The sequence below is a fragment of the Podarcis melisellensis genome, assembly GCF_964234715.1.
Source record: "Podarcis melisellensis genome assembly, chromosome: 5".
Taxonomy (NCBI): Eukaryota; Metazoa; Chordata; class Lepidosauria; order Squamata; family Lacertidae; genus Podarcis; species Podarcis melisellensis.
In genome coordinates, this window is record NC_138537.1 from 50,989,988 (window position 1) to 51,016,035 (window position 26,048).

Genomic DNA, 26,048 nt, shown 5'->3' on the forward strand with positions numbered 1-26,048 from the left:
CCATATTCAGGATGAATCCTCATAGTAATAAAAATTAACCATCTTTTACATTGCCATCGTTTGTGGTCTAGGGTAGACTTGCTGACACTGGTGCTTCCAAGGGCAGCCTGACCAGATATATCCATGGCAGAGGAAATCTTTATTTACTGTATTTTTCAGTGTATAAGACAAGGTTTTTTTCTTTAAAAAAATGGTAAAAAATTGGGGGTCGTCTTGTACACGGACCATGGACAACTGGGGAAATTGTTTTAAATATTTAAGCATATGTCCAAGATTTTGGCTTGGTCGGGCTGAGGCAGTCCCTCCTGCTGCCGTCGCCCCTTTCCCCCACCCGCCCCCGGGCTGTATGCTGGTGACTGGCTCACCTCCTGAAGCCCCCGCTGGCTCAACCACCAGATCGAGAGCAGCTGCCACCTCCACTGCTGAGAGCTGCCTCAGCTACCTCTCCTTGCCCTTCTTCCCCTCTCAAACTCCCACCCTGCCCCCGGCCTGCTCACCACCTTCCTCAGCTCAGTTTGCTCAAGTGCATGGCCCGATGCAGAGCGGCCCGGCTCTTCCTTGGCATCCTGCTTGGGAGCCTGCTTCTCCACAGCAGCAGCTGCCACCGAGGGGGAGCGTGTGGTGCCCCGGTTGCTGCCTTTGCTTCTGCACCACAGTGCACTGCATGCTGGAAACTTTGAGGGTGATTGCCCCCAAAAAGATCAACAATTTGCCGCCGCCAATCATCCAGATTTTCACTTCTATTTTAGGGTTTTGTTTTCTTAATTTTGGGTTAAAAAAATAGGGGTCGTCTTATACATTCGGGCGTCTTATACATGGAAAAATACGGTATATATTTGTACATTATAGGCAGAGTTGTTTGAGAGAGCAGGAGACCTTTCACCAGAGGTGGCGGAGGAGCTGAAGGTCATGGACAGGGATGCAGAGAGATATAAGAGCAGAGAGATAAGAGAGGCCAGGCCAAGGTGGACTTAGGAGGCTAAAGCACAAAAAGCTGATGCTGTATTCCAGAGTAGCAGGAAGTCAGTACAGGAATTTAAGAGAATTTCACATGTTTAGAAAGAAGGGGCAGCTGTGGTGGTGGAGTATTTCAACTGTGCTGGTGAGATTATGAGAGTAAGCAAAACTTCAGTGCTTGAGCTTGGTTTGTAATGAGTCTGGAGTGATTTTTATGTTAAATGTTTGCATATAGTGTGTAGTTAGGCCCACAGAATTTTAAATATTTTATTTAGGGGCGGTCTGACTTCAGTACTGCACAATCTACTCTCCCTATTATTATTTTTTACTAGACTTGTCATGGTTCACTGAAGAAGTTGCCATATACCCAGTTAAACCCTCGGTCCCTCTAGCTGTAGTATCCACACTGACTGGCAGCAGCTCTCCAAGGTTTCAGGCAGGGAACATTCCCAGCTCTACCTAGTGATCGAACCATGGATTTTCTGTATTTCAAGAAGATGCCCATCCACCAAGCTGTGGCACTTCCACTTGAGCTATGGCCCTCCCCAATAATTAATTTGTTTCAAGTAATCTTGAGCATGCACACTTGCTTAAAAACACAAAACGTCTAGTTGGACCAGGTCAAGGCCCACCTCTCTTAGCAAGAATCTGGTCAACCAGAACTCACCAGCCATTTACCAATGACCCATTAAGACAACCTACTTTCTTCCCATACCTGGTTTTTATACAGGCAAGGAGCACTGATAAAAAAAAAAACCATCCAAACCTGTTGCAGTTCAAGGAAGAGTACCACATTCTGATCCTCCGTTTTTATATCAGTTCAGCCTATGATTGATTCAAGGGTTTTTGAAATTATGAGTGACTGGTTTAATACAATATGTGCCGATATCACACCAACAATATTTTGGAGGTAGCAGGGGACAGATAAGACTGTCTGATTACTCTGCATGTGCATCAAAGCATCCTTCCTTTGACACACAATTTTTCTCCCTTCTTTGCACTTCACCCAAAGACTTCTTTGCCTGAGGAGTTCCTTACCTTAAGATTGGCACATGCTGGTAAGTCATTGTTGGTGGGTATTTCATTGTTGGTGTTCTCGGGTCCCATTATCTTAGATCTGTAAGATGTTGTAGTTAAAGCTGTGGTTGTCTGGACAGGTAGTAAGGGCTGCCACACATTCACATCTGTACCGTTGCCAAAGGCCTGAATTGCATTTTCTGCAGAAAAAAATCACAGAGCCAATTCTGTTTATGAAGAAATAGTTTAAAATGGACAACACTACCTCAACAACTTCCTGAAGGGAAACACCCCATCAACGTTAAGCTTGTGGGTCACAGATTTATTTTCATCTGACAAAGGAATGCAATGCTTTTAATAATAATAGAATGGTTTAAACTCAGATTTACAGGCTGCCTTTTTAACATGCCAGCACAGAGCCACATCAGCAGTGGGATTGCTGAGGGCACAAAGGCACCGAGTGTGGAATTTACACAAAATATTTGTACATCTGTAGGCAGCTGAAAACCCAATTTATGCTACAATCCTCAGAGTTCCCAGGAAACACTGGTTGTTAAACCACTGTAGGAATTGTAGTTCTGTGAGGGAAATATAAGGCTCAGCACTCTTAACAAAATACAGCTCCCAGAATTCTGTGGTGGAAGCCATGACTGCTTAAAGTGGTAAGATGCTGCTTTAAATATACAGGGTAGATGAGGCCTAAGGAAAATCTAGAGAACCCACATTTAGGTAGTCTATAAATAATTGAGCTCACCATTCCAGGATATACTATCAATGTAATATGTTTGATAAGCCAAATGGTAATAGCAAGGAACTGACTGGTTTATTTATAATAATGGTTTTTTTATACAACAAAAAATACAAGGTATTTTAAAGGTTTTTCTTTTCTTTCCCCCTTTCTAGTCTTCAAACAAAATATACATAAATAGGTGGGAGAAGCACACTCACACTAGAAGTTGAAAATGGAAAAGCTGAAAGGCTTATTGTAGGTTTTCATGGGATTAAATACTCTGTTTATGGTAAGAGTAAATTGGCTGGGTTTTTTAAAAAAACAAACAAACATACAAATGAATAGTAAAACAGTTTTTAATCAGGTCTTTGGGGACTCAGCATGGATTTAGGGATTTCTTATTTCAAACACATTGTATAAGAAATAAACCATTTCACTGGGGACGTGAGCAAGGAGTTATTAATACATTCCTTCAATAGCATCCACAACTTACTATAAATTATTTCACTTTTACTTCTTATCTTAGAAAGATGCATTTAATTCTAACTTTAAAAAAAACTTCTAATAAATGTGGGAAATGATTTATAGACTTCAGAAATGCGCAGGCTGATGTGACGAGAAGTGAGGAAAATCTGTATGGATTTTCATGCCTTGCAGCACATTATAGAAAACTAAAAAATGATCCCAGAGAACTGACAGATAGTTACCCTGAATGAAATAAACCGACATATCATTGTTAAAAACACCATCACCCACATTCATTGAGCTAAAGACTATTATGTGCAAACCATTTAGTGCACATTTAGAAGATCCAGTGGTACAGTCCTCTTGGGGCTGTAACTCTTCTGACTAAAGACAGGGGGAAATGCAGGTTTTAATGAATCCCTGAATAAAATGAGACTACCTGCACACAGAAAAATAGCATGTATATGTGCACATAGAAAGCTACCGTGCATGTCAATGAGAGCGCTAACCTACAATCATTCTTGTCAGTAGCTTTTGATAGGCAGGGTATTTTCTTCATTCAGTCATGATGTCCGCTCACCTACATTTTGAAGTGCTATATTCATGGGAAGATTGTACCATATGATTTTCCTGCACCAGTAATTTGCATTTAAGCCGGCTGAGAAACCTTTAATGATTGCAATAAAACAATGACACACAGCCCTATCCTTTGAGCCACTGTGGTAGCCAAGAAGGGTGAAAGATTAGAGGCAAGGGCTACTGTCCCAACAGAATGTGACAGTCTGTTATACAGATATTTAAAACACATGCAGATTAATAGCCCGGCACTTAATAATACACTGTGCATCGTTAGTATTTTTTTATTTAAAATAAAGGTTTACAAAAGTCAGCCCATTAACAAAAAAAGGATAATGGAACATTTATCCCCCTTCTGTGAAATGCTATTAAAACAGGGACACCTTTAATTTCTTCATGAAGAAAAGGTCTCTCTGCCAGGGTGAGTATAATTTTTCCTCACAGTGTCCTCTAATGTCATTGCTTTATCTTCATTAACATTTTTATTCCGACAGCAAGAGAGAGGACAATGGAACTGGGGTGTTTCTTTTAAAACAGAGCATGTATTGGTGCAGCAATGCTTCCAATTTCCAAATTGGCAAATTATTCAAACAATTAAGTATGTTTATACATAAGTGCTGAGTGTGACCTGTTGATGCTTAACTAGCTAGGCATCCAGACGTCTGCATTGTTACTTCTTTTTAAGAAACTTGAGTTTAAACTCAATTTATGTGGACTGTTCCTGAAGCACGTTTCTAATTTGGAAAACAGGTCTGACAGCCTAGTTAAGCACTTCACATTTAACCAAGATCTAAAGCTGCACAACACAAGGCCATTTCCCAGTTCCCATACGACATTTTTCCTATGTGGAGATAATGGCTAGGTTCAGATGGAACACTAAATTATGGTTTAGCACTACAGGTACGAGCCTCAGGCTCAGCACTCTCCCCTCCCAATTCCTCCTCTAGCGTGACTGCAAGGAGATTGGACGCTTTCCCTACTGTTTTCAGTTCTCTGTAGTTTGCCATTATGTGCAAACCTAGTACTGGGGTTAGTCTTAGCTACAGTTTAGAGAAACAGCCAGGATCAAAACCATGGTTTTAAGTTACTTGTTCCCTAAACCCGAGATGGGAAAACTCAGGCACAGGCACCCTATATGGCCTCCCAAGCCTCTCTATCTGGCCTTTCACCAGACCATGCCTCCTCCCTAGGCCACACCCCTCACTAGCCCTGCTCTATGTTTTTGCCTGTCTGGAATGTATCCTCAAGCTGTGATAATGCCTGTTGCTTGCCTGGATGGAGGATGGAGAAATGTACGTGTGAGTATGGTTGTAAAAGCCTCTGGATTTTGCATGGCCAGAATGCAGCCTTCTGTACAGAGGTAGCATAAACAAAGATCTAAGCTGTACCAGGCTAGTTCATGCTGATGGGTGGAGTTGAGAGCATCCATCGAGAAATACAGCAACTGATGAATCACTTAGCATAGATAGTGAGGTCATGTTGTGGAAGAAACACCCCAGAATTTGTGCTCATTTATACAGGACTCCCCACCCCGGTTAATTCTTAATTATGTAAACGAGCCCCTACACTGTATGTTGCTGTATATATTATTCTATAAACACATCACTGAAGATATTTTATAGAATATAAATATGGTACTCACTAAGACAAATGTTATCCTGGAAGAAATTCAGAAATTTCAGACATTCTTCTAGGTCATTCCCGCTATTGCTGCAATCACACCACGGAGCGACGCTGAGACTGTTGTAATTTAAATAATTTGGAGTCATAACTGTGCCTATTAACAAAAAGAAAGAACAAAACAAAACATGTGATTATTTATTTTTCAATAACCCACCATCCTCCCAGAAACCCAATCAAGAAATGACTATCATCTTGTAAATGAGGGAAGGAGAACAGGATTGAAATGTTAAAATACACAAGTAAGCTTGGAGTAGATATGAGATGAGAAGATTTTGGGGGGTGGGGGTGGGAGTGGGTAAATATGGCCTGATGAATTCTGAGGAAGAGTATGAAGGCAGAACACATAAACTGTCACTGATGTAATGATGTTGTCCTGAGCCTGCAAACAGGTGGTTCCTCAAATATTAACCAAAGGTTAGATTAACATTTTAAAGACAACAATTTAAATTAAAATGATCACCACTTATTTTGAATGACATTGCAACTACACTTATTTTGTGATACCGAGGAACAACCATTATGTTTGGATAGTCTGAAGTAGGAATGACAATGCTATAGAAAGCACCAAATGATTTTGGAGGACTATGACTATTTTTACATCCCTGAAATCCTTAAATATGCCCACAGCTGATCCAATACAAGAAATCTATTTATTGATTTAGAACTGGGGATATTTTGTACAAGGTAATATACAAAGAAGGATTGTATTTGTATTCTGGTCTCCTTTATAGTATTTGTCTCTGAATTTATGTCTGCAATAATAAATCCATCAATATCAGACACAATTCAAATTAAAGTTGTTTGCACGTAATAGGGTTAAACATTGTTGGTGTAATTTTGTCTCATTAAAATCTATGGGAGTGTTGCCACAGATACTCCACCATACGTGTTTAATAACTGTAAGGTTGAGTATTTAAAGTGGAGTGGTAGAGTGTATATGATGATAATGATGATTATGATATGCTTTGGGGGGTGCAGAGTGCAGGGGGCAAACGAGAAAGATCCTCCTCAGTGTAGCAATGGGAAACTAACTACGTGAAAACAGGTTAAGAGCTCTGGATACTTTCTGAATGGCACCGAAGATGGCCAGAACAGAACAGGAAATAAATGCATCAAACCATTTAGGGTCTGAAATGATAAAATGCAATTATGGAAATGCTGCCAAGGCACAGCTAGTATCACCAGGGATGGGAAAGGCAAGTATATGTTTATTTAGTGCTCCCTATTAGAAAGACATTGGAAAAAATAACATAAATATGGAATATGAACCTGAGGACAGATGTGAAATCAAGCACATAGGTTATTTCTCCTGCCTTTGACTTGTTCTTCTAGCCAACATATTTGACTTGAGTCCCTGCCCCCTCCCTCACTGTCTTTCTCTCTCTCTCTCTCTCTCTCTCTCTCTCTCTCTCTCTCTCTCTCTCTCTCTCGGATAATTACATTATTTTCAGAAGTGGTAGACAACATGAACCTATTTGAAGATGCTCTCTGGTCATGTGTACTAATGTTAATCTCAGGTAACACAGTGATGATGGCTATATAGCCAAAATGGAACTACTGAGGAGCAACAGGGAGGAACTGGCATGCTTACAGAAACCCCAAGGTTCGTTCATATCTCTACCTACCTACCTATCTGTTATCTATTGATGAGGGGGAATGAAATGGCGTATTCTGTAAGATAGCATGTTTGGCTGGCTCTCTGAACAGGAGCACTCCACGCAGCATTCTGTCCCTCTGGTGTTTTCTATCACATACCACTAAGTGTTTACAATTTGTATTAATGCAAATTAGAGTGTTCCTAAAAGCATAATACAAAACCAAACCACTATTTTTCTTCAACAGAAAAAAGTAATATATTATGACTGATCTATCTGGTCACCATTAACACATCCAATTAGGACATAGCATTAGTTCCCTGTGCATCAGAGAGTATCATATTAATTTCCATGACCACTTTAATGTGGCAAATGTGTGCTGTAGTGATTGCTATCCATCATTTCCATGTCATAAGGCATTTTTGCAGTGGATTCCTATTTGATAGATACCTCAAGTTACTTTTACAATCCCTTAAAAAGTCACCATTCTGCGGCAATCACCTTATCATCTAAAAATTGAGAGGTAAATGTTTTCTATCACTTAAAAACCACTTCTGAGGCTCACTATACATCTGCAGTCTATAATCTCAAATTTGACTTTAATATTATGGCTCCCACATGGAGATAACTGGCAGGACCCCACATACTGTATCTTGACTAGAACACCTGAAAGCCACTTGCTATGCACACTGGCACATTTACATGGAGAGTATCCATATAAGCAGTGCTAATTTGTGGAGGTAGATGCTGCCAGCATGCAGAATCTCCATGCAGCTGGGCTAGGGAACATAGCAAGTGGTTTTGAAAGGTTATTCTTGTAGTGTGGACAGCCTCCACATATTGGATATAATTAGCTCTCAATATGGGTAGGAAAAAACATGGGAAAAGAGTTGAGAAAGGAATCCTGGACAGGTAGCCATACAACCACAGAATGCACATATATGCCCTTGGAGTCTAGATTAATACTAGGCTGACAAGAGCTCTAGGTATCCCAAAGAAAATGAAAGGCTGGTTTTGGAAGCCTGTGAGTTTTTCAAAGTAACAGCAGTAAGCAAGGCATGAACTCTTGTTACACTAGTCAGTTTCCATCCTCTTGACTGTGTCTTGGGGCTGCTAGCAAGGAAGAAGAATGTGCATTTCCCCTCCAAAGTCAGATCTCCACTTGATTTTGCTTCCTTAGAGACCCATTCCCTTGATCTTGATGCCAGAGAGTGTTTTTGCAGTCTTTCTTCAAGCATTTGTGCAGTATCTTTGCCCATGGAAACAGAAAAGTACCTCTCTGCTGGAACTGGGTTATCCTTAAGGTTAAATTGCATAATGGCTCCAATAAAATCCTCAGCAAAAGTCCCTGTGTCTGGGAACTACTTGCCAGCAGCTGTTATTCTGAGTTATCCATTAGTACCAAAGTTATTTCTTGCCAGCAGCTAGCATCCATACATCACTTGATTGGATCTGATGTCTAAGATACACGAGTTCTTTGTCCAGGAGTCAGCTTCTTTTGTCTGCAGCTAGTTAAGTCATCCTTTTGCCTTTGCTTCAATAAAAAAAGCAATTCCCAAGATTTTTGAAAGCTACCATACTTCCCCAGTCATCATACTTATTTATGATTAGCAAACTTGGCCAATAAGTATTGAGAAGTGTTGCCATTTTGGCCCAAGAAAATAAAACAGGGTAGTTATATTTCCTTCATCACTATTTGTCAGTGAAAATGTATGCAGTTATTTGAATAACAGAACTGTTTTTCAGAAAAACAGAAAGCTACTAATTAACTTGTACATATCTACATACAAAGAGAGAGATCCCTGAAATTTCATGGTGTACAGCTATTTGGAGCACTGAGTATTTCACACACACACACACACACACACACACACACACACACACACAGCTAACCTAGTAATATATCTTAACACATAGTCTTTCTGAGTGAGAGCATTCTGTTTTGCTCATGCTTCCCCCAGGTGGTATCTCATCAGAAATGATGTTTTTAACAGCTATAGGAGTTGAGCTGTGGTTTTCACACCTACCATAAACAGCTAGAAAAGTTTCATGACAGCTGTAGACTCTGAGCTTGAAACAAATCTAATATATAAGTCTTCATGCCATTTCCTTCTCATGTTTCACTCACATATAAATACTTACATATGTACATATTACCATTCACTCTAGCTCAAGCATACTCCCATTGTTGTTGTTTCAACTCGTAGACACATGATGTTAGCCACAATCCATATCTATCCTGTAGTTTCTTGAGAAATATCGCTGTTTGATGTCTTTCCTCTCAAACCAATTTCCATTTGATTTGAAAAAGTGTGCCACATTCACTTTACAGTTAAGCTGAGGTGTGTCTCAAAACACACACAGATGGCAGCTTCATGAATAGGAGTTTGTGGGGGGGGGGAGTTGCACGTGCAGGGAAATCAAATATGTAATGCTCATCAGGTGTACATATCCACACCCCTCTGTGGTGTGTACAGCAACATGCAAATACAACTTGAAATGAGGTGGGGTGGGGAAATTCCCTCACTACATTTTAAGCTGCTAAGGTGTACATAGCCTTATCTAGTCTGCCATCTGACTATTACATTCTGGACATTCACTGCCTTAAGATGAGTGCTTTCACTAAGAAACCAGCATAATACCAAAATGCAGTGTGCCTCCACTGTCAGAGTCATTATGTTCGACAATCCCAGATGCTGGAACATGCAGGAGTGGGGCGTGTACACAGGTCCTGCTTGTGGGTTTCCCACAGGCATCGGATTAGCCACTGTATGAACCGAATGCTAAACTAGATGGGCCATTGGCTTAATCCAGTAGGCTTTTCTTATGTTCCTAAAGAACAGTTTAACATGGTGAGTACAAATCACAGCAAGTCACGGGCCCAACAGTCCATCCAGGGAGTCCCTCTGGGGTGAGGTTCAGAATGGAACAATTGCTTCTCATTTCACTTAAGCATACTTAAGCATTATGTCCAAATCCTTCCCCACAGAGTTAATTTAGCATGAGCGTACGGGTCAAAATGTAATTGATGATACATTATATGCCACACCACTCTAGCTGCTGAAATTGCAGGTGAAAATAGTCCTTTCCTTTTTATACACATAGACCCTATTTCCATCCATCCATAAAGGGGAGCCAAGTATATCATCTTTATGATTACCTGTCCAGGGCTGTTTGCAGGGGGGTGGGGGAAGCTTGCCAATCATTTGTTTGAGCTAAAAGATATATATGCCTTATGGTACAATCTAAGATCTGGAAAATTAAATCTTTCTTCCAATATTGACAGCTGCAGTTTTTAAAGTAAAAAGGGAGGCAATGTCCCGCAAAGAAACTTCTGAATTGCCATATTATGTTTTTGAAAATGACTTCAGGAAAAACAAAGGGATACTACAAAGCATCAAAAATTATCCATGGCAAGATATTCATCTTATGTGTATTATTCCACCCCAAATACTACACCTGAGTAATACCCATCTTTCCAAATCAAGAGATATCAGTCTGTTAAGCTAGCTTTCTGATCCATCATTTAATGCTTACTTACTGTCTTTCAAACAGTCAACACTTCGTTGGGTTCAGCTGACACCACTAGCTCTTGTTAATCTAAACCAGAAGTGAAAACTTCCCAACTCCTCCTTGAGGTTGCTGTGGGATAATGTGAGCCAAAAGCTCATTGCGGTTCATTCTTATAATGCAGGGATGTCCACTGTGGGCAAATGTCTTGCTCTGAAGTGAAGCCAGTGGTACTTGACAGTCACTCAAGCAGAAGTAGCAATGATAAATCCAAATGTTAATTACAATAACGATCTGAAGGGATAGTTTTGCCTTCACTGGGAATGACAGGTACCTCAGAAACCATTTAATAAGGACACAGGGGGTCATTCACAAACAGACTTCTTGGAAACAAATTAGAAGATAATTGGTTTCATTCATCAAGGAAACTATCCTTTCCCTAGAAAGGAGAAGTCGTTTTCATAGCAAAGGAAATTTCACCCAGGTTACTTGTGGGATATTCAAAAGCTTGCTCTAAACAATAGTTCAGATAAACATAAAGACTAACTGTGCATGCAATGACCCCCCCCCCAATCTATATGGGAAAAAGAAAGTGAACTGCCAACAGAAAGTCAGAACATGTTATAGCTTCCTTATGGTAAACAGTCTCTGTCTCAATAGCGAAACCTGCTTGTCCACACCATTATCTTATTACATTATTCCACACCCACAAGTAGGCACCAGGAATTCAGAGTGGGGGCACAGAGACTGACAAATAATATAGTGATTAGCTGCATATTTGATTATTCTGGGGGGTCCTAAATCTTACCAGTCAGGTGATCTAATACAGCAAAGGAGATCCATTTGTGGAAGCAGTTTTCCATGCATATACCTGGTATGGCTGCATTGAGTGGCTGGATATGATGTTTGAGGGACATTCCCTAACAAAGCTACCGGTTACTAGTATGTTAGTAGTAGTCCCCAACTAGAGGTAATTCAGAATCTGTTCCTTAATAGTACTTCACATGTGGGCTCTTTCATTCAAAATATTCTTCCTTCGCTGGTACACAAACCTTTTGCCCATTTGCTTTCATTTCTATGAACTTTAGGCTTAGGCTTACTGCCTTGGGAATTTCATTAATTTTAACTCAAAGGTAAATAGAAAAGAACTTTAAGAGTTGAGCTATGCATGGATTGTGTCCTGGTATGTGCTTATACATGGCTGATGAGTATTTCTTTCATCTCTGCTTTTCAAGAAAATCTTCAAGATGCCTGAGATGTTGTTGGGGTTTGGCACGACGGAGTTTCAAAGAAAGATGTGCTCTCCCAAGCCTACACTCCCAGCATGCTTGCACTCCTGTGGTCATGTCCACAGAATGGAAGAGGGCAGGATCCCCAAGAACATGCTCTATGGGGAGCTGGCTTCAGGCACAAGGACTGTTGGCAGACCAACTCTGTGTTACAACCATGTGTCTGCAACCATGACATGAAGGCTGGCAACACCAACCCTGCCATGTGGGAATCCCTTGCAGATGACCACAGTCTGGAAACAGACAGTCAGATTGTGTATCCATAGCAGTGACCAGAGCAGAAATGACCACTGGGAGGAACGCAGGGAAAAGAAATGCCCTGGTGCATCTGCACCAGCGAAACCAGATGCGCTCATCTGCCCCAGTTGCAACAAAACATGTCTCTAGCGCCACAACAGTTTCCAACAGTTTGTCTTCACCCCCAAAGGCACATTCTTCCATGTTCTCCCAAGAGAGATGGATGCCAACAACAACATCTTCTTGGAGTTCCCCTTGCCTTTTGTTTCATTTTCATACCACACACCAAAAAAAGCCTCTCTTGTCACCCACCTATCCATCCCCACCCCGCAAAAAAGCAAACCCAAGGGAGGGGGGAAAGCCTTACCAATAAGCCCGGAGTAAGCAAGGAGGCAGTCAGCATAGTTTTCCTTCAGACAGCTACTAATAGATCGTGACTCAGGCTGGCAGTTTGTGAAAAAATCTGCAAGGCGAGATCTGCAATGTGGTAAGAAGAAGAAGAAAAATACATATCTTTAAAAACCAAACCTCCAGGCTGTCTTACCTTTTGCACTCTTCTCTCTTTTTGTCAATATTTAATTCTCCTTTACACACATACACTGTACACATTCAAACTGTTAAGAGTACCATCTTTAAACACAGCATTTATCTCAATGGTGCATAGCAAAGAAGTGTTAAGGTATAAACGGGCAAAAATAAGATAAAATCCTACAGCCAGTGCTCTGGAAAATGCACATTTTATACATGACAGAGCACTCAGAACACTCCTGCTAAGTAGAGACAACAGCTAAATCCATCAATGAAGTGTTCGCTTGGTGAGATTCTTTCATCAGCATTTGAAATACGTAAGGAGACCATGGCAGGGATTCACCTAACAAGCCCCTTCAGCAGAAGCCCTGTGCAAGGATTTCCGCTTGTGCAGTGGGGCTTTCCCCCTACTCTCCCTGCGTGCCCCCTGCAACTGGCCGGGGGCGGGGGGGGGGTCAGAAAAATTCCAAAAGCATGTGTTTTTGGGAGGCAAGAAGGAAGAATGTTATGCCTGGCAAGCTGAAACCAGGCATACAATGGTACAATGCTGGAGCCAGGAGGGAATCCCTGCAGAAGGAGTTCAATGAAGTTGGTGACATTAATGAAAAGGCCCTGCCCATTCTGGACATTCACCACATTCCAGCTGGTGGGGTACACGCTGCAGGCAGCACTAGGCTGCAGGGATATGACATTTAATTTTAATTTATAAATATATTTCCACCCTTTCTATGGTCACAAATATAAGTTTAAAGGTGTGTGAGTAGTACCTAGTGAAATATCAAGAAGTTTGTTGACTAAGGTCACGTCCGCACTATGCATTTAAAGCACACTAATATCACTTGAAACAGTTGTTGTTTCCTTCCAAGAATCCTGTGAACTGTAGTTTATTAAGGGTGCTGGGAAGTATAGCTCTGTGACAAACTACAGTCCTTAGGATTCTTTGGACTAGGCCACAACCATTAAAGTAGTACACGAGTGCTTTTAATGTATGGTGCGGATGTGACCTAAGAGTTCCAGTGATGGGTGGGCTAAGCTTCTGAACCTTTTTTCACTCACTCCTTCCCTCCCTGTGGTTAGCGCAAACAGAATTAAAAGAAAGAAAATGGGGCAAAGATGCCTGATTGGCACAAAGCATGCAGATTAAAGAACAAAACTTTCTTGGCAGAGAATTCAGTTCCCCTCAGCACAGAATTTAGTTTTGTTATTGGTAGAGCAAATACAGCTGTGCTTACCCGCAATCCTATGACATGCTGCGCTCACATGATTAGGCCCATTAATGAAATAAATGGCTGACAGTGTAATAAACAGAAGATGAATGCTGTGCTAGGCAGAACTGTAGAAGCTTAATGTTTTTCAGGAAAAGAGGAGCTTCCCCACCCCCAGTCCGGCTACAGGTACATCTCAGAGATAGCCTATCTATGTATAAAACTAAGAAACCAAAGTTCTACAAGCAGCTCTCTCAATGAAGGCACATGACTGTCACCACAGCTTAATGATTATAGTTGCACCTTATAAGAAACCCATTCCTGCTGAACTTTGCATAGTATTTTAAGACGAGTAAGTAAAACAAAAACCAAACAATTGCTGTGTGTGCTTAGAGGACTTAGCAAAAAATAATTTCAGAATTGTAGAATTGGAAGGGATCCAAGGGTCATCTAGTCCAACCCCCTGCAATGCAGGAATGTCAAGTAAAGCATCCATGACAGATGGCCATCCAGCCATCACCCAACACCATGAAGTGATAGCATAAACTCATTCTTTTCTTACCTAGAACCAGTGCTTTTCTTTTCAAGGGGTACTCAAGGGTACGTGGTACTGACACCTCTTTTTGCTGTTGTTAAAAAGTGTGACACTTGCTGTAACAACTTTATGGTTAGTACCGGCACCTATTTTTCTAGAAAAAAAGCACCGCCCAGAACCGATACAACCCCAAAGGGATGTGGCCAGAGGAAGAATGAAAGGGATGGGGCCAGTGGATGTGATTCTGTTTTCTTATTACACAGTCTCTGAGCAAGAGATGCCTGAATACTCCCTTGACTGGCATCAGCTCTCCTGTGTCTCAGGCAGACAGAGAAAGAGAATTTTCTCAGTGGAGAAAGTTTTTAACAGGAGATTATAGGGACTATAGACAGACATAGCATGCGTTCTACCAGTCAGCTATGCTCCCCCACACCCATTTGATCAATAACTCCACATCAGCCTCAAACACAGTATGATCTCTTTCATATTGACACTCTCTGAAGTTGTAGGAAAATCATGAACTTGCTACTCTACTGTGAACCATTCTGTTTCCACCTTGGACCTTTATTGTTATTATTATCTTAATTACTCAAGGGCAAGCCTGCGGTTATTGCTACTTCTTGTCCACAAAAAATAAATTTTAAAAACCTGCACAAGCGATTGTAAAGAAGTAAAGGTTCCTGAGAACCTGAATATTTCAGTTGTCAGCTGTCACTTTACACAGTTATCCTTTGTATACATTTTACCATTGGAAAGCAAAAACCAACAACAAATCTGTAAATCCTTGCAACTTTTTAAAAGGAAAAGTCTCTGGAGACTAATTAATTTTGTTTGCTATTATCATTTGATCTATTCTTGTAAAGAGAGCTAATGTGCTTTATTGAGTGGATTGAAAGTAGAGATGGATGGGTAAGCTTGCAAAAGTTCAAAGACTTTTCTAATCTTAAATGCATATAGAGTTATACTACTCTTCTAGGAGTAGGAACCTATTCAACCAGAAATCTCCAGTGTTCACAGTTCATATAAGGGCAGAGCAGGCCAACTAGACAGAACAATATATACTTGATTAATTTTTATAATTTAGTGTTGACCTTGAGACTGTAGGATGCAAAACATCAAGGAAGGAAGCAGGCTAGGATTAATTCAGAGATGAATAATAAAACTGTTTGGATAACTTTTGAACTTTATTCTGATGGCTTTTATATGAATCACTGGAGTCAGGAAGGGATGCATACAATATTGTCCCCATGCAAATAACCCCCAGAAGTCCAATTCCCTGGCCTTGTTTGCAAATTATTACTGAGTGTGAGGATTCTATAACTCCTCTGCTTTGGATATTATTTAGGTGCAGTAAGCTGAAGCTGCCACTCCCTTTTGTTCATATTCTTCCTCAACCATATCTGTAACGTGCACCAGTGCACAGTGCAAAAACAAATCTTAATGTGATGGTGACCGTGACTGCATCAATATTTCTGTTTTGTGCTGTGCTGAATAAATGTGCAGACACATTTGTGCATAACAGTGACTTGAAAGGAAAAAGAAAAAAAATATGCAGTTAAGTAGAAGAAATGGAAAACTGTGTCAAATTGCACATGCACCTATTTGTAGGGGGCAGCATGGTGGGACTGTGCTGCTCACATGTCCTCTGTCTGACTGAGTTGTTGCTGCATAGTGGGATGGAGAGGGTGAGGTGGTGGCAAGGTTGGCCCAATGTAAATGCACCAGCAGAGCCACCAGATTGGTTCTGCTGGCATGTTTGCCCTGTGACAACCTTGTCCCTTGTCTTCTCTGCCCCTGCATGCAGCAGTGACCCAGGCAGAGGGAGGTTAGGTGAGTCATAGAGTCCAACCACAGCATCCACTACTAACAATACTGGGATTAATTTTAGAACTTCTCCATGTTAGACTGGAAGGAATGCAAAGCAGTATGTGGAGCAGAGCAAAAACACAGAATAACAACGGAAAGGCCCGGGAAAATCCATGAACTCACAAAAGAAAATTATACTTATTACATTTCCGTACACATTTCAGTATGTATTGAAATGTGATGACATTGTAATCAAAATAGTTGAGACCTTTAAAACCTTTCTTTATTCCAAATTCTTGAAAAGCTCATTGATGTTTGGAAATTGTCTGAAGCAATTATCACTTTGGCCTTTTATGGTTGCTCAACTGAACTGTGGCAAACCCTGTGTATGCTATTTGTAAAGTGTGTATTATCCATTTGGAAAAAACTGAGGCCTCTGTGTTCGGAAAACTGTGCCAAATTTCTATAAATGTATTCTCCTTTTGATACTTATTTATTGACCTAGACCTTGGCTGATCTACTGGTGATTAGTAACAGAAGTGATTTTGAACTCACTTGCAACACAGTTTGTGTAGTGAGGTAAAATTCACTTAAGAACATCAAGAACCTCATTAACCAAAGTGAGTGGATCTGAGTGAGTGGATGGATCTGTCTCTGTGTATGACTTGCACATAGTACAATGTAAAAAAAAAAAAGGTCAGAATCTGGTACTCTTTTGAAGATGGCAGAAGACAGGATCTGCTGATCCTACCCACTAAGCCAGGACTGGATCCAAGGTTGATTTCAGAAGGTGGAGGGCAGTCAAGGAGGAGAACAAAAGACTGGTGACTATGGATCCTGTTTGTCTAGCACACAGTCGCGCCTGGTGCCTGTTGGGACTGGAAGGGCAGAAGACAAAGAGCCCAAACAGTAGGTTGAGCTAGAACCCATCCTCCTACCTGTTGAATTCTACAAGGACAACACATGGACTAATGATGAAACTGACAGGCAGTGCTACCCCTGCACTGCTTAGAAGGCATGTAGGTTGGAGCTGCCTGAGGGAATACCGTGGTTGATGGGACAGTAATGGATTAACTTCCACTGTGAACACATCTTCTAGTAGAAAAGGCAGATTGTGATAGCTAAGTAAGAAAAAGCGAAACAAAAGATCTTAAAGCTTCCATTTTGGATTTATGAGATGCACTTGCTATTCTCTCCCATTCCTGAGGACAAAGGCATGGGGTGACTAATAATTAGCCAACTCTGCTCAAGTGTCTAGACACCATTTGGCAGGCATACCCCCTTTACGTAAGGGGAATGTTACATCAAAATTTACAATAAAGCACCACTGAAGTTTTCAGGAAGGACAATTTCAGACAGGAGCATCCATAAAAGCCATTTAATCAGAAAAATCAATCTGAAAAGAAGCATGAAAATATGAGGAAGCACAGAACCAAAGCACAGAAACTTTCAAGAAAAGCCCTATTAGATCAGACCAAAGGACTATCCAGTGTAGAAACAAGAGGCACCCTTTAGTTAAACCGCCTTCTCCAACTTGCTGTCCCTCAAATGTTTTGGACTACAACTCCCATCAGCCATCCTGGCTGGGTCTCATGGGAGCTATGTTCCAAAACAATGAGACAAGACCAAGTTGGCGAAGGCCAATCTACTTTAAACTAACAGTACGAAGAGAGGGTTCCCCCTACCTTAATATGCTTACTAGAAACAACCATATCAACCACATGGTTGTATGCTCAAAGGAAAAAGAGGTGCTCAAATGACAAATGAGCATAAATTGTATAAAGGGCCACCTTTCAGCTGAAGAAAGCAATGTGTTCCGATCTAATGTGGCATATATATATATATTCCAGAGCTTGCGTGCAACTCAGATGCAATATATAGTTGATTGTGCTTTATCTTGTTTATGTAGTTATGTAATCCACTGTGAATTGAAAGGCATGATAGAAATGCTAAATAAATAACTGTACCCTCCCATTTCTCTGCTGCTCTGTTGATGCTGCCCTTGGATAGAAAGTGTTGTGTAGAAGTTAAAACAGCCAAAGAATATTTTCTCTTCACCACTTTCTGCATATAACATGGTTATTTGTCTGACATATTTAGACAAAAGAATCTGCCACAGATGTAATCCAATGACATTTGAGCATTAAAATCCTTAGTACTACAAGATTGGGTCTGCAATGAGATCTGCAATGAGATCAAAGGGAAAATTGTCGGCCTCGGAAGCAAGTCCAAATGAAAATTATTTATAGTCAACAGAAAAATATTCTTATAACATTGGCCTTAATGTGAAACAAACAATTTTGAAAAATATGGTGCAAATCATGAACCCAGGGTAATTTAATAAAGCGTGAGAATGACAATTTTCTGACACTGTGACAAAAAACAGGACTTTTATTTATCACCTTTAAAAAAATGACCTCAGACTATATTTTCTAGAAGGTGGTGTGAGAAAACATCTGGAAGGCATTCCACAGGAAATAATCCTATATTAAACATGTTTTGTGAGGTTTTGCTTCCTTTCATTGACTTTAAACATTTATAATGTGATTCTGCCTTCCCAGATGAAAACAATGGGCTAAGAAGGCTCTGTTCTTATTGGTGTCTTATTTTTAATCTTGTAATGTGCTCTACTCTCAGAGCACAGCTATAGAGTAGCCAGATATTTAACAAAATCTCTCTCTCTTTCTCAGCTTTCTATGTTATTATTTATTATTAAATTATCCCACCCTTTCTCCTAAAGGAGCCATGGACAGCAAACAACAGGTGGTAAAATATCCTAAAAACAATTCCAAAACAGATGCCAACTGGAAAAGATGTTAATTTAAAAGACTTGTTGAAAAATGGAGGGGAGGGAGGGAGAGGGAGGGAGGGAGGGAGAGAGAGAGAGAGAGAGAGAGAGAGAGAGAGAGAGAGAGAGAGAGAGAGACGCATAGCCAAAATACCCTAATTTAAGAGAAAGCTCCTACTAATGTTCAACTGAAGGAAATAGGTGACATCACTGAAGTTGTGATTCCTACATTGCATGGTAAGGAACAAACCTCCTGATACTACCTGCAGGAGGCCCTCACCTGCAGAGTGTAGTGATTGATTGGGTATTTAAGAGATGAGATGGGCTTTGGGGTACGTATCTGAATAAAAATACACTGCTAGGGTTGTGAATATTTACTCAACTTCTCTTAAAGATAGGAAGCTGTCTTATACTGTACCAGGCTAGCTTTCTAGAGGGAACTCTCTAGGGTCTCCAGCTGAGGTCTTTCCCATCACCTGCTACCTGAGCCATTTAAATGAAGAGGCCAGGGATTGAACATGGAGCCTTGTAAGTTCCAAACATGCATTTAACCTCTGAGACATAGTTCCTGGGTGGGATTCAACTAAATTGTTACATGTGCAGAACAATGCCCACTCATGAAACAGGACTTCCCACCCCTCTCCCCTCCCCACATGCCCCCTAAATCTGTTCTGGAGGGTTGGGGGAACTTCCTGAAATAGATTTGGGTGCGTGTTGAAGAAAAATATGGTGGGGGAGTGAGTCCTGTTGTTCTCTGTGTGCACACCCCATTTAGTGCCACACTGATCCCCCCCCCCCGGCTTGGAACACTTATTTACACACCTTAAACTGAAGGGTTTTTTTATGTCATGCTTGTTGGTCAGAACCAAAAGGACACTTTATTATTATTTTGCATATGGTCCTCAGGTTGAGCTTTGGTTTTTAAAAATGAGTTAACATAAGAATATTGCTTGTAAGAGCCCTGCTGAATCAAACAAAGGTTCCATCTGGCCCAGCATCCTGTTCTCACACTGGTCAACCAAATGACTATGGGAAATCCAAATGAAGGACAAGCACACAAAACACTCTTCACACTTGTGTTTCCACACGGTGTTGAGAGGCATGCCACTTGATACTGACGGTATCATGCCATTGTGAGGAGTAGCCATCAGCCACCTCACCCTCCATGCATTTGTCTAAACCCAAGTTAATCTCCATCACTATATCCTGTGGCAGTGAATTCCACAGTTCATGTGCTGTCTCAATAAGTACATCCTTTTGTCTGTCCTGAATCATCCAATGCTCAGTTTTACTGGACAAGCCAGGGTTCTGTTAGAGGCAGAAAAACTTCCCTCTTTCCCCTTTCTCCAAACAATGCATAATTTTAAATGCCTCTATCATGTCCCCGCCCCTAATCTCCTCTTTTTTTCCAAACAAAAAAACCCTCTAGGCTATTCTCTGGAGATCTTTGCTCAAACTAAGCTTTGGTTTTACCTGGCCTCATTAAGTTCTCCTATATTCTAATTCCATGTAATGGTTGTGGCTTTAACATTCCTAGCCTATCTCCACAATAATAACAGCACTACAATAGTGTGCTCAGGGGACCAACCGCAGAATATTTTAGGATTCTTATTTGGGTCCATCCCCTTTCTGTTCAGCCAGTGGCGTCAGACATTGCAGCATCTACTGCTGTTTGTATCTTAAGCTTCCTTTGAAAATAAGTGTGCTCCTGCTGCTCCTGTCCCAAGGTGAACTTGAATGTGAATCCAGAGCTTGAAAAGCTTTCCTGTGCAAATTCCTGTTTGCACTTTACAGCAGCAGTGCATCAACGAAAAGAGTTGGGGCACCTGCCTATCCAAGCTGGATGCAGGTGCTTTGATATCTGAAACTTGATGTTAGCCTTTTGCCATACTGTGTACAGGGTTTCCAGAACACACCGTCGGAACCCTATGAATCTATTCATGAATCTCAGCTCATTCACTGGTAAATCCAGCCTTAGCTTTAGTCTGTGTATGAAATCCTATCTCCATTAAAATAAATGAAAAAATTCTATTTTACTTTAGTCATCAGGATAAGATTTCAGCTTAGAGCTCGAAGGCGGCTTTTACTGCATTAATGCATAACATCATCAGTGTCACCAGACCCTTGAAATATTTTAGGAAGACTTTTAAGGGGGAGTGTTGATGTATAGCTATGGAAGGCTTGACAAATTCTCATAATATGGAAGGCCATCTGTTTTCTAGTCTATTATAAATATATATACTTTTGAGTTGTCTACATTTTCAAATGACCAACTCTGAAAAAATCTGTGCCAGTTTCAGAATTTTAAGGGCAACCTGACAATACAGTGTGCGGGCCTGGCAACCACAGAACTGTAGCTGTCATAGCCATAGTGTTTCTAGTCATCTGTACTTTGAAATGGAGACTGACATTTCATTATGAGTGATTAAAAATGGTAGGATGATGAATGGGATAGGTTGAATCCTAGACAGCTCTTGAACATGAAGAAACATTGAATAATGTCTAGCTGATATCACTGAGTAGATGTGCAATTCTTGTGATTTATAAGAATGTGTGAATCTGAAAGGTTTACAGTCTGCACTTGAATAAATATAGCCTACACAGATATATTTGAACATAAGATCATCTCTTAATGGTCAGAGCCAGCCAATTTAGGAAATCTAGACTAAATATGCACCATGAAACTTTTTATGTCACTCACTTCCAAGTCTTGGGAACTCAAAGCTTAGCTTTGCAATGCATATTACTGACCTTCTGTTTCAAATCTGGGAGAGTGAACTTGCCTTTTTTAGTTGGCACAGAAATATGGTAGCATTTAAAACTGAATGCAAAATGAATATTAAGATATTTAACATTCCTGTTTATGCAAGCACATAAACTGCTGAGAAGCATAACATCATACTCTATTTTTAGTTTCACTTAGATTTTCACTGAGCTGTTATGATATATAAACTGCCAAAAGAAATATTCTCATTCTATGTTCTAATGCACATTGATATACATAACCTTTAGAAAACCCAGCACAGTGTAATGGTGGAATTAGCTGACATTTTTCCCCCTTAACACTGCCTGCAGATGGGCAATACAATACACAAGAAGCCAAATCTATCCTGATGTCAATTTATGGAAGTTTGCAGGGTGAGTTCCACTAGAGGCTCACTTGTATCCCCATTAACTTACAGAAATGGGGAACAAGGTCTTCCTAGAGTTGTATAAACCGTCTGCAGTTAACTCCTTGAAAATTTTAACCCTGCTGTACAGTGGCATTGAACGTTTGGAACACTTAGTCAACCAAATGGGTATGCAATTCTTCATAAGGGGAGAAATTTCCTAATGGCTAGTTCACATGTTATTTTGGATCCTGTTTCAGCAATGGGACACTCTCCAGATGTTGTTGCACTTCGACTCACATGAGTCCCAGCCTTTATCGCCAGCAGTCAAGAATGACTGAAGTTCAATAACATCTGGAGGCCCAGGGGTTCCTTATCTGTTAGTTTATGCTCAGTAGCTGACTTGCTCCTGATCTCCTTACATGGTGCCGGATTATTCGCTCATCACCATGCCCCATTCAAATAATTTACCAGTTTACTCTTTCACAGCAACCTATACTTGAAGCAGCAAGCAGCAGTAGCAATAGTACTATCAGTTGTAGCAGTAGATGTTCTATTAAAATGAATGTTAAGTCAGGCAAAACAGAGTGATCAACATATGACTTACCCAACATTTAAGGAAGCATCCAATATTTATTATTTTAGTTGAGGAGCTGCCAATTAAAAATACCAAGAAATCAAAGCCAATGAATCTTAATTGCCATCTTAAAAAAACAACAGTAGCCCACCATGCACTTGGGCACGCAGAAACCTTGCAGAAGCAAAGTCTGAATAGCTAAGAAATTAAAGCTAAACTGTCTTAGGATGCATTATAGGTTTACATCTTAGTGGTCCAACCTTTATTTCATACTTTAGGGGAGCAATTTCAAGGTTTTGTCCTTCTGAGTTTAACAATCAGAAGAGCTATTGAGTCACCTTATCTTATGACAAGGAGGAACTGCTGAGATTGGGCCTGATGTGCTTTGCAATATGTAATTAAGCATTTTGTAAAAGTTGAAAAGCTACACAAATCAAAGAGTTAAACATCCACAGATCTTGTGTGCAACATGTCTACCAGACAGAGTTTTGTATCTAATTTCATGCAAATTGCTCGCAGATTATGCATAGAAAGGGCATGGAAATGAGCACCAGCCTTCCAAGTCAATAACTATTTTCCAGGTCACCTCCTGTGGTAAACAACAACATGTTTGCCTGAATACGGATTTATGCAGTTGCTTTCTGAAGATGATTCAGAGTTGCTATCCTATCCAACTACAACAAAAGACAGGATTAGATAATCACTGTGCAATCACTGTTTTTAAAAAAGTCATTTGGCATTAAGAGGCAGTTATATAGTGGAAGAGATCATACGTAGTTCTGTGGAAGAGTAAGTTTGCCTGCAGAGAGTTCCAGGTTCAATTAATGGTATCTCTTGTTTAAGAAAGGAGATAATGCGCAAAATCTCTGCCTATGGTGCTAGAGCAGGGGTAGCTAAATGCTTTGGGGGGTCATGGGCACATTTGCAAACTGGATAATTTGTTGTGGGCACAGTGCAACATGTCACAGTGCAGCTATTCAACTGGCTGCAGGTGATGCTTCTTTCAAGAGTAATTTCAGTGCTGGAAGGGGGCAGGGACGAGTTCATCCAGTTTTATCCTACTTTACATGGATATGGAAATCCCAGTAAGATAAAGCCAGACACCTTTACTCTCGATATCATAGGCTGCTCTTGAGTTACTATCTCAGAAAACTCTAGGTCACTTTGTGCTGGCAGTAAATTCTGAACTCCACTCAGCTCTGTTAGTGATAATGATCAAAGTACTATTCATATGGACACTTACTCTACAATGGAAGAGAAGCGTCTAATTAACCAGGGTCTCTTTATCTTGCTTTCAGCTTGCTTCTGTGGCCTTGGTTTAATCACTTGATCATGTAAACAAATTAGAGTCTGAAATTAGCTAAACTGTTGATCTCAAGATAAGTCCCCTGATGGTGACCGCTGGCATGAAGGATATTGCTCTCTAGATCCTCACAATTCTCAGAAAAGGGGAAACGGCAGTGAGCCAAGAATGCCACTAAACAAATGCTTTTGTACAAATGTTTCTCCTGCAAAATATTTCAGTAGCCATTTGACTTAACCAAAGCAAAATTGCCATTGCCCACATAGTGGTTTCAACAGGGCTTAATGGGCCTCACTCACCAGCACCATAAACTTAAAATACTTTTATACTGCTTTAAACAGTCTTGGCTTCCCCCAAAGAATTATGGGAAGTGTAATTTGTTAAGGCTGTCATTAGGAGACCCATGTTCCTCCCACAGAGCTACAATTTCCAGAGTGATTTGAATATCAATTCATTTTCCTAGGGCACTCTGCAAATTGTAGCTCTATGAAGAGAACAGGGATCTCCTAACAACTCTCAACACCCTTAGCAAACTACACTTAGGGGGTGGGGAGGGGGAAGCCATGAATGTTTCAACTGGTATCATAGTATTTTAAATTTATAGTGCAGATGGTGTCAAAGATGACTTGATTGGTTGAGGATAGCAAATCAAGGAGTTCTATAATAAAAGCCAGAACCTAACTTAACAAGGCCAAATATTAATGTGAACACTGCATTTTTAGTCATTTGCTTACAAAGCAGCATTCATTCATTTTGGATAATTTTGGTTTTGAGAAGCTTCTATATTTCTGAGCAAAATACTGCTGTGCAATTTTCAGAACTGCTTTACAAAAGACCTATTGTCTGATTCCTAAAGCTTGAAGCTGAGCTGTGTGAGGAACTATTAAAAGGAAAAGAGCAATGTGCAACTATTGGTGATTACATTTTTTGGCCCCCTTGCTTGCCATTTCCCTTTCTTTTGAAAAGGCTCCATCACCCCCATCTTGCCAGGCTTTTCATCTTCATGACCTTCCCCAGCGGAACGTTAGCAAAGTTAAGCAACTGCACAAACTGTGAAGGAGGAAGTGTGAAATGTTGTTTTCCATTTAAACTCCAAAGCATCTCTCTTTTCCTTCTTAGACCCAGCTCTCATATGAATCCTTGCTGCTTGGGTCATTATAAACAAAAAATAAGGAACTTCTGGATTCATTTTAAAGGGTGGGCACTGGGAATGAAAGCAGCAAGCTTTTTCTTAAAACCAATTTTCATGAAAGCTGTGGAGTCTGTTAATAAATGGTCATCCTTTAAAAACAACGCAAAGTGAAGATAACTGTGCATGATTACGATAATTGTTAGTTTGGATTGGCCACACTTTAAAATACCCACCGCACTGCAGAGGAGGGTGACCAAGACGATCAAGGGTCTGGAAACCAAGCCTTATGAAGAACAGTTAGTTGAGGGAGTTGGGTGAGGAGTGCTTGAAGGAGCTGGATATGTTTAGCCTGGATAAGAGGAGACTGAGAGGAGATACGATAGCCATCTTCAAATATCTGAAGGGTTGCCACATGAAAGAAGGAGCAAGCTTGTTTTCTTCTGCTCTGCAGGGTAGGACTTGAACCAATGGCTTCAAGTTACAAGAAAGATGATTCTGACTAAACATCAGGAAGAACTTTCTGATAGTAAGAGCTGTTTGACAGTAGTATGGACTCTTCTTTCTTGAAGATTTTTTTAAGCAGAAGTTGGATGGTCATCTGTCCTGGATGCTTTAGCTGAGATTCCTACATTCCTTCCAACTCTACAATTCAATTATTCTAGGGTCCCAGAATCTTGGTTTTCTTTTTCTTTTCTTTTTTTTAAAAAAGGAATTCAATCAGAAATTTCTGAACAAAGTTAGAACACAAATACAGAGGCACCTCTAATGCTTTGGCAGTCAACAGGCAGCGCCATTGCTAAGGACACTTGATCACTGTTGATAAGCAATCAAAAGAAGAACACTCCCCAAGTATTCTGCCATTACAGGATGAAACACAACTGGGTGGTTTTGGTATGTTTTACTCAGAAGTAATGCCCTTGAAATAAATGAGATTTCCTTCCTACTGAGAAAATATATATGATACTGCAGTCCCACCCTCTAATCTTCAATCTCTCTGCGGCCTTT

At 40.5% G+C, this 26,048-nt stretch overlaps 1 protein-coding gene across 1 annotated transcript in view; it reads right to left on the reverse strand.

Moving 5' to 3' along the window:
* GFRA1 (GDNF family receptor alpha 1) overlaps positions 1–26,048 on the reverse strand; it is a 179,851-nt gene that overhangs the window by 29,189 nt on the left and 124,614 nt on the right. Inside the window, exons 5-7 of the mRNA XM_081912199.1 lie at positions 12,427–12,536; positions 5,388–5,522; positions 1,996–2,174 (exon numbers count right to left, since the gene is read on the reverse strand). Of these exons, the coding sequence (XP_081768325.1) occupies positions 1,996–2,174; positions 5,388–5,522; positions 12,427–12,536 (424 nt within the window). The remainder of the gene's footprint in view (positions 1–1,995; positions 2,175–5,387; positions 5,523–12,426; positions 12,537–26,048) is intronic.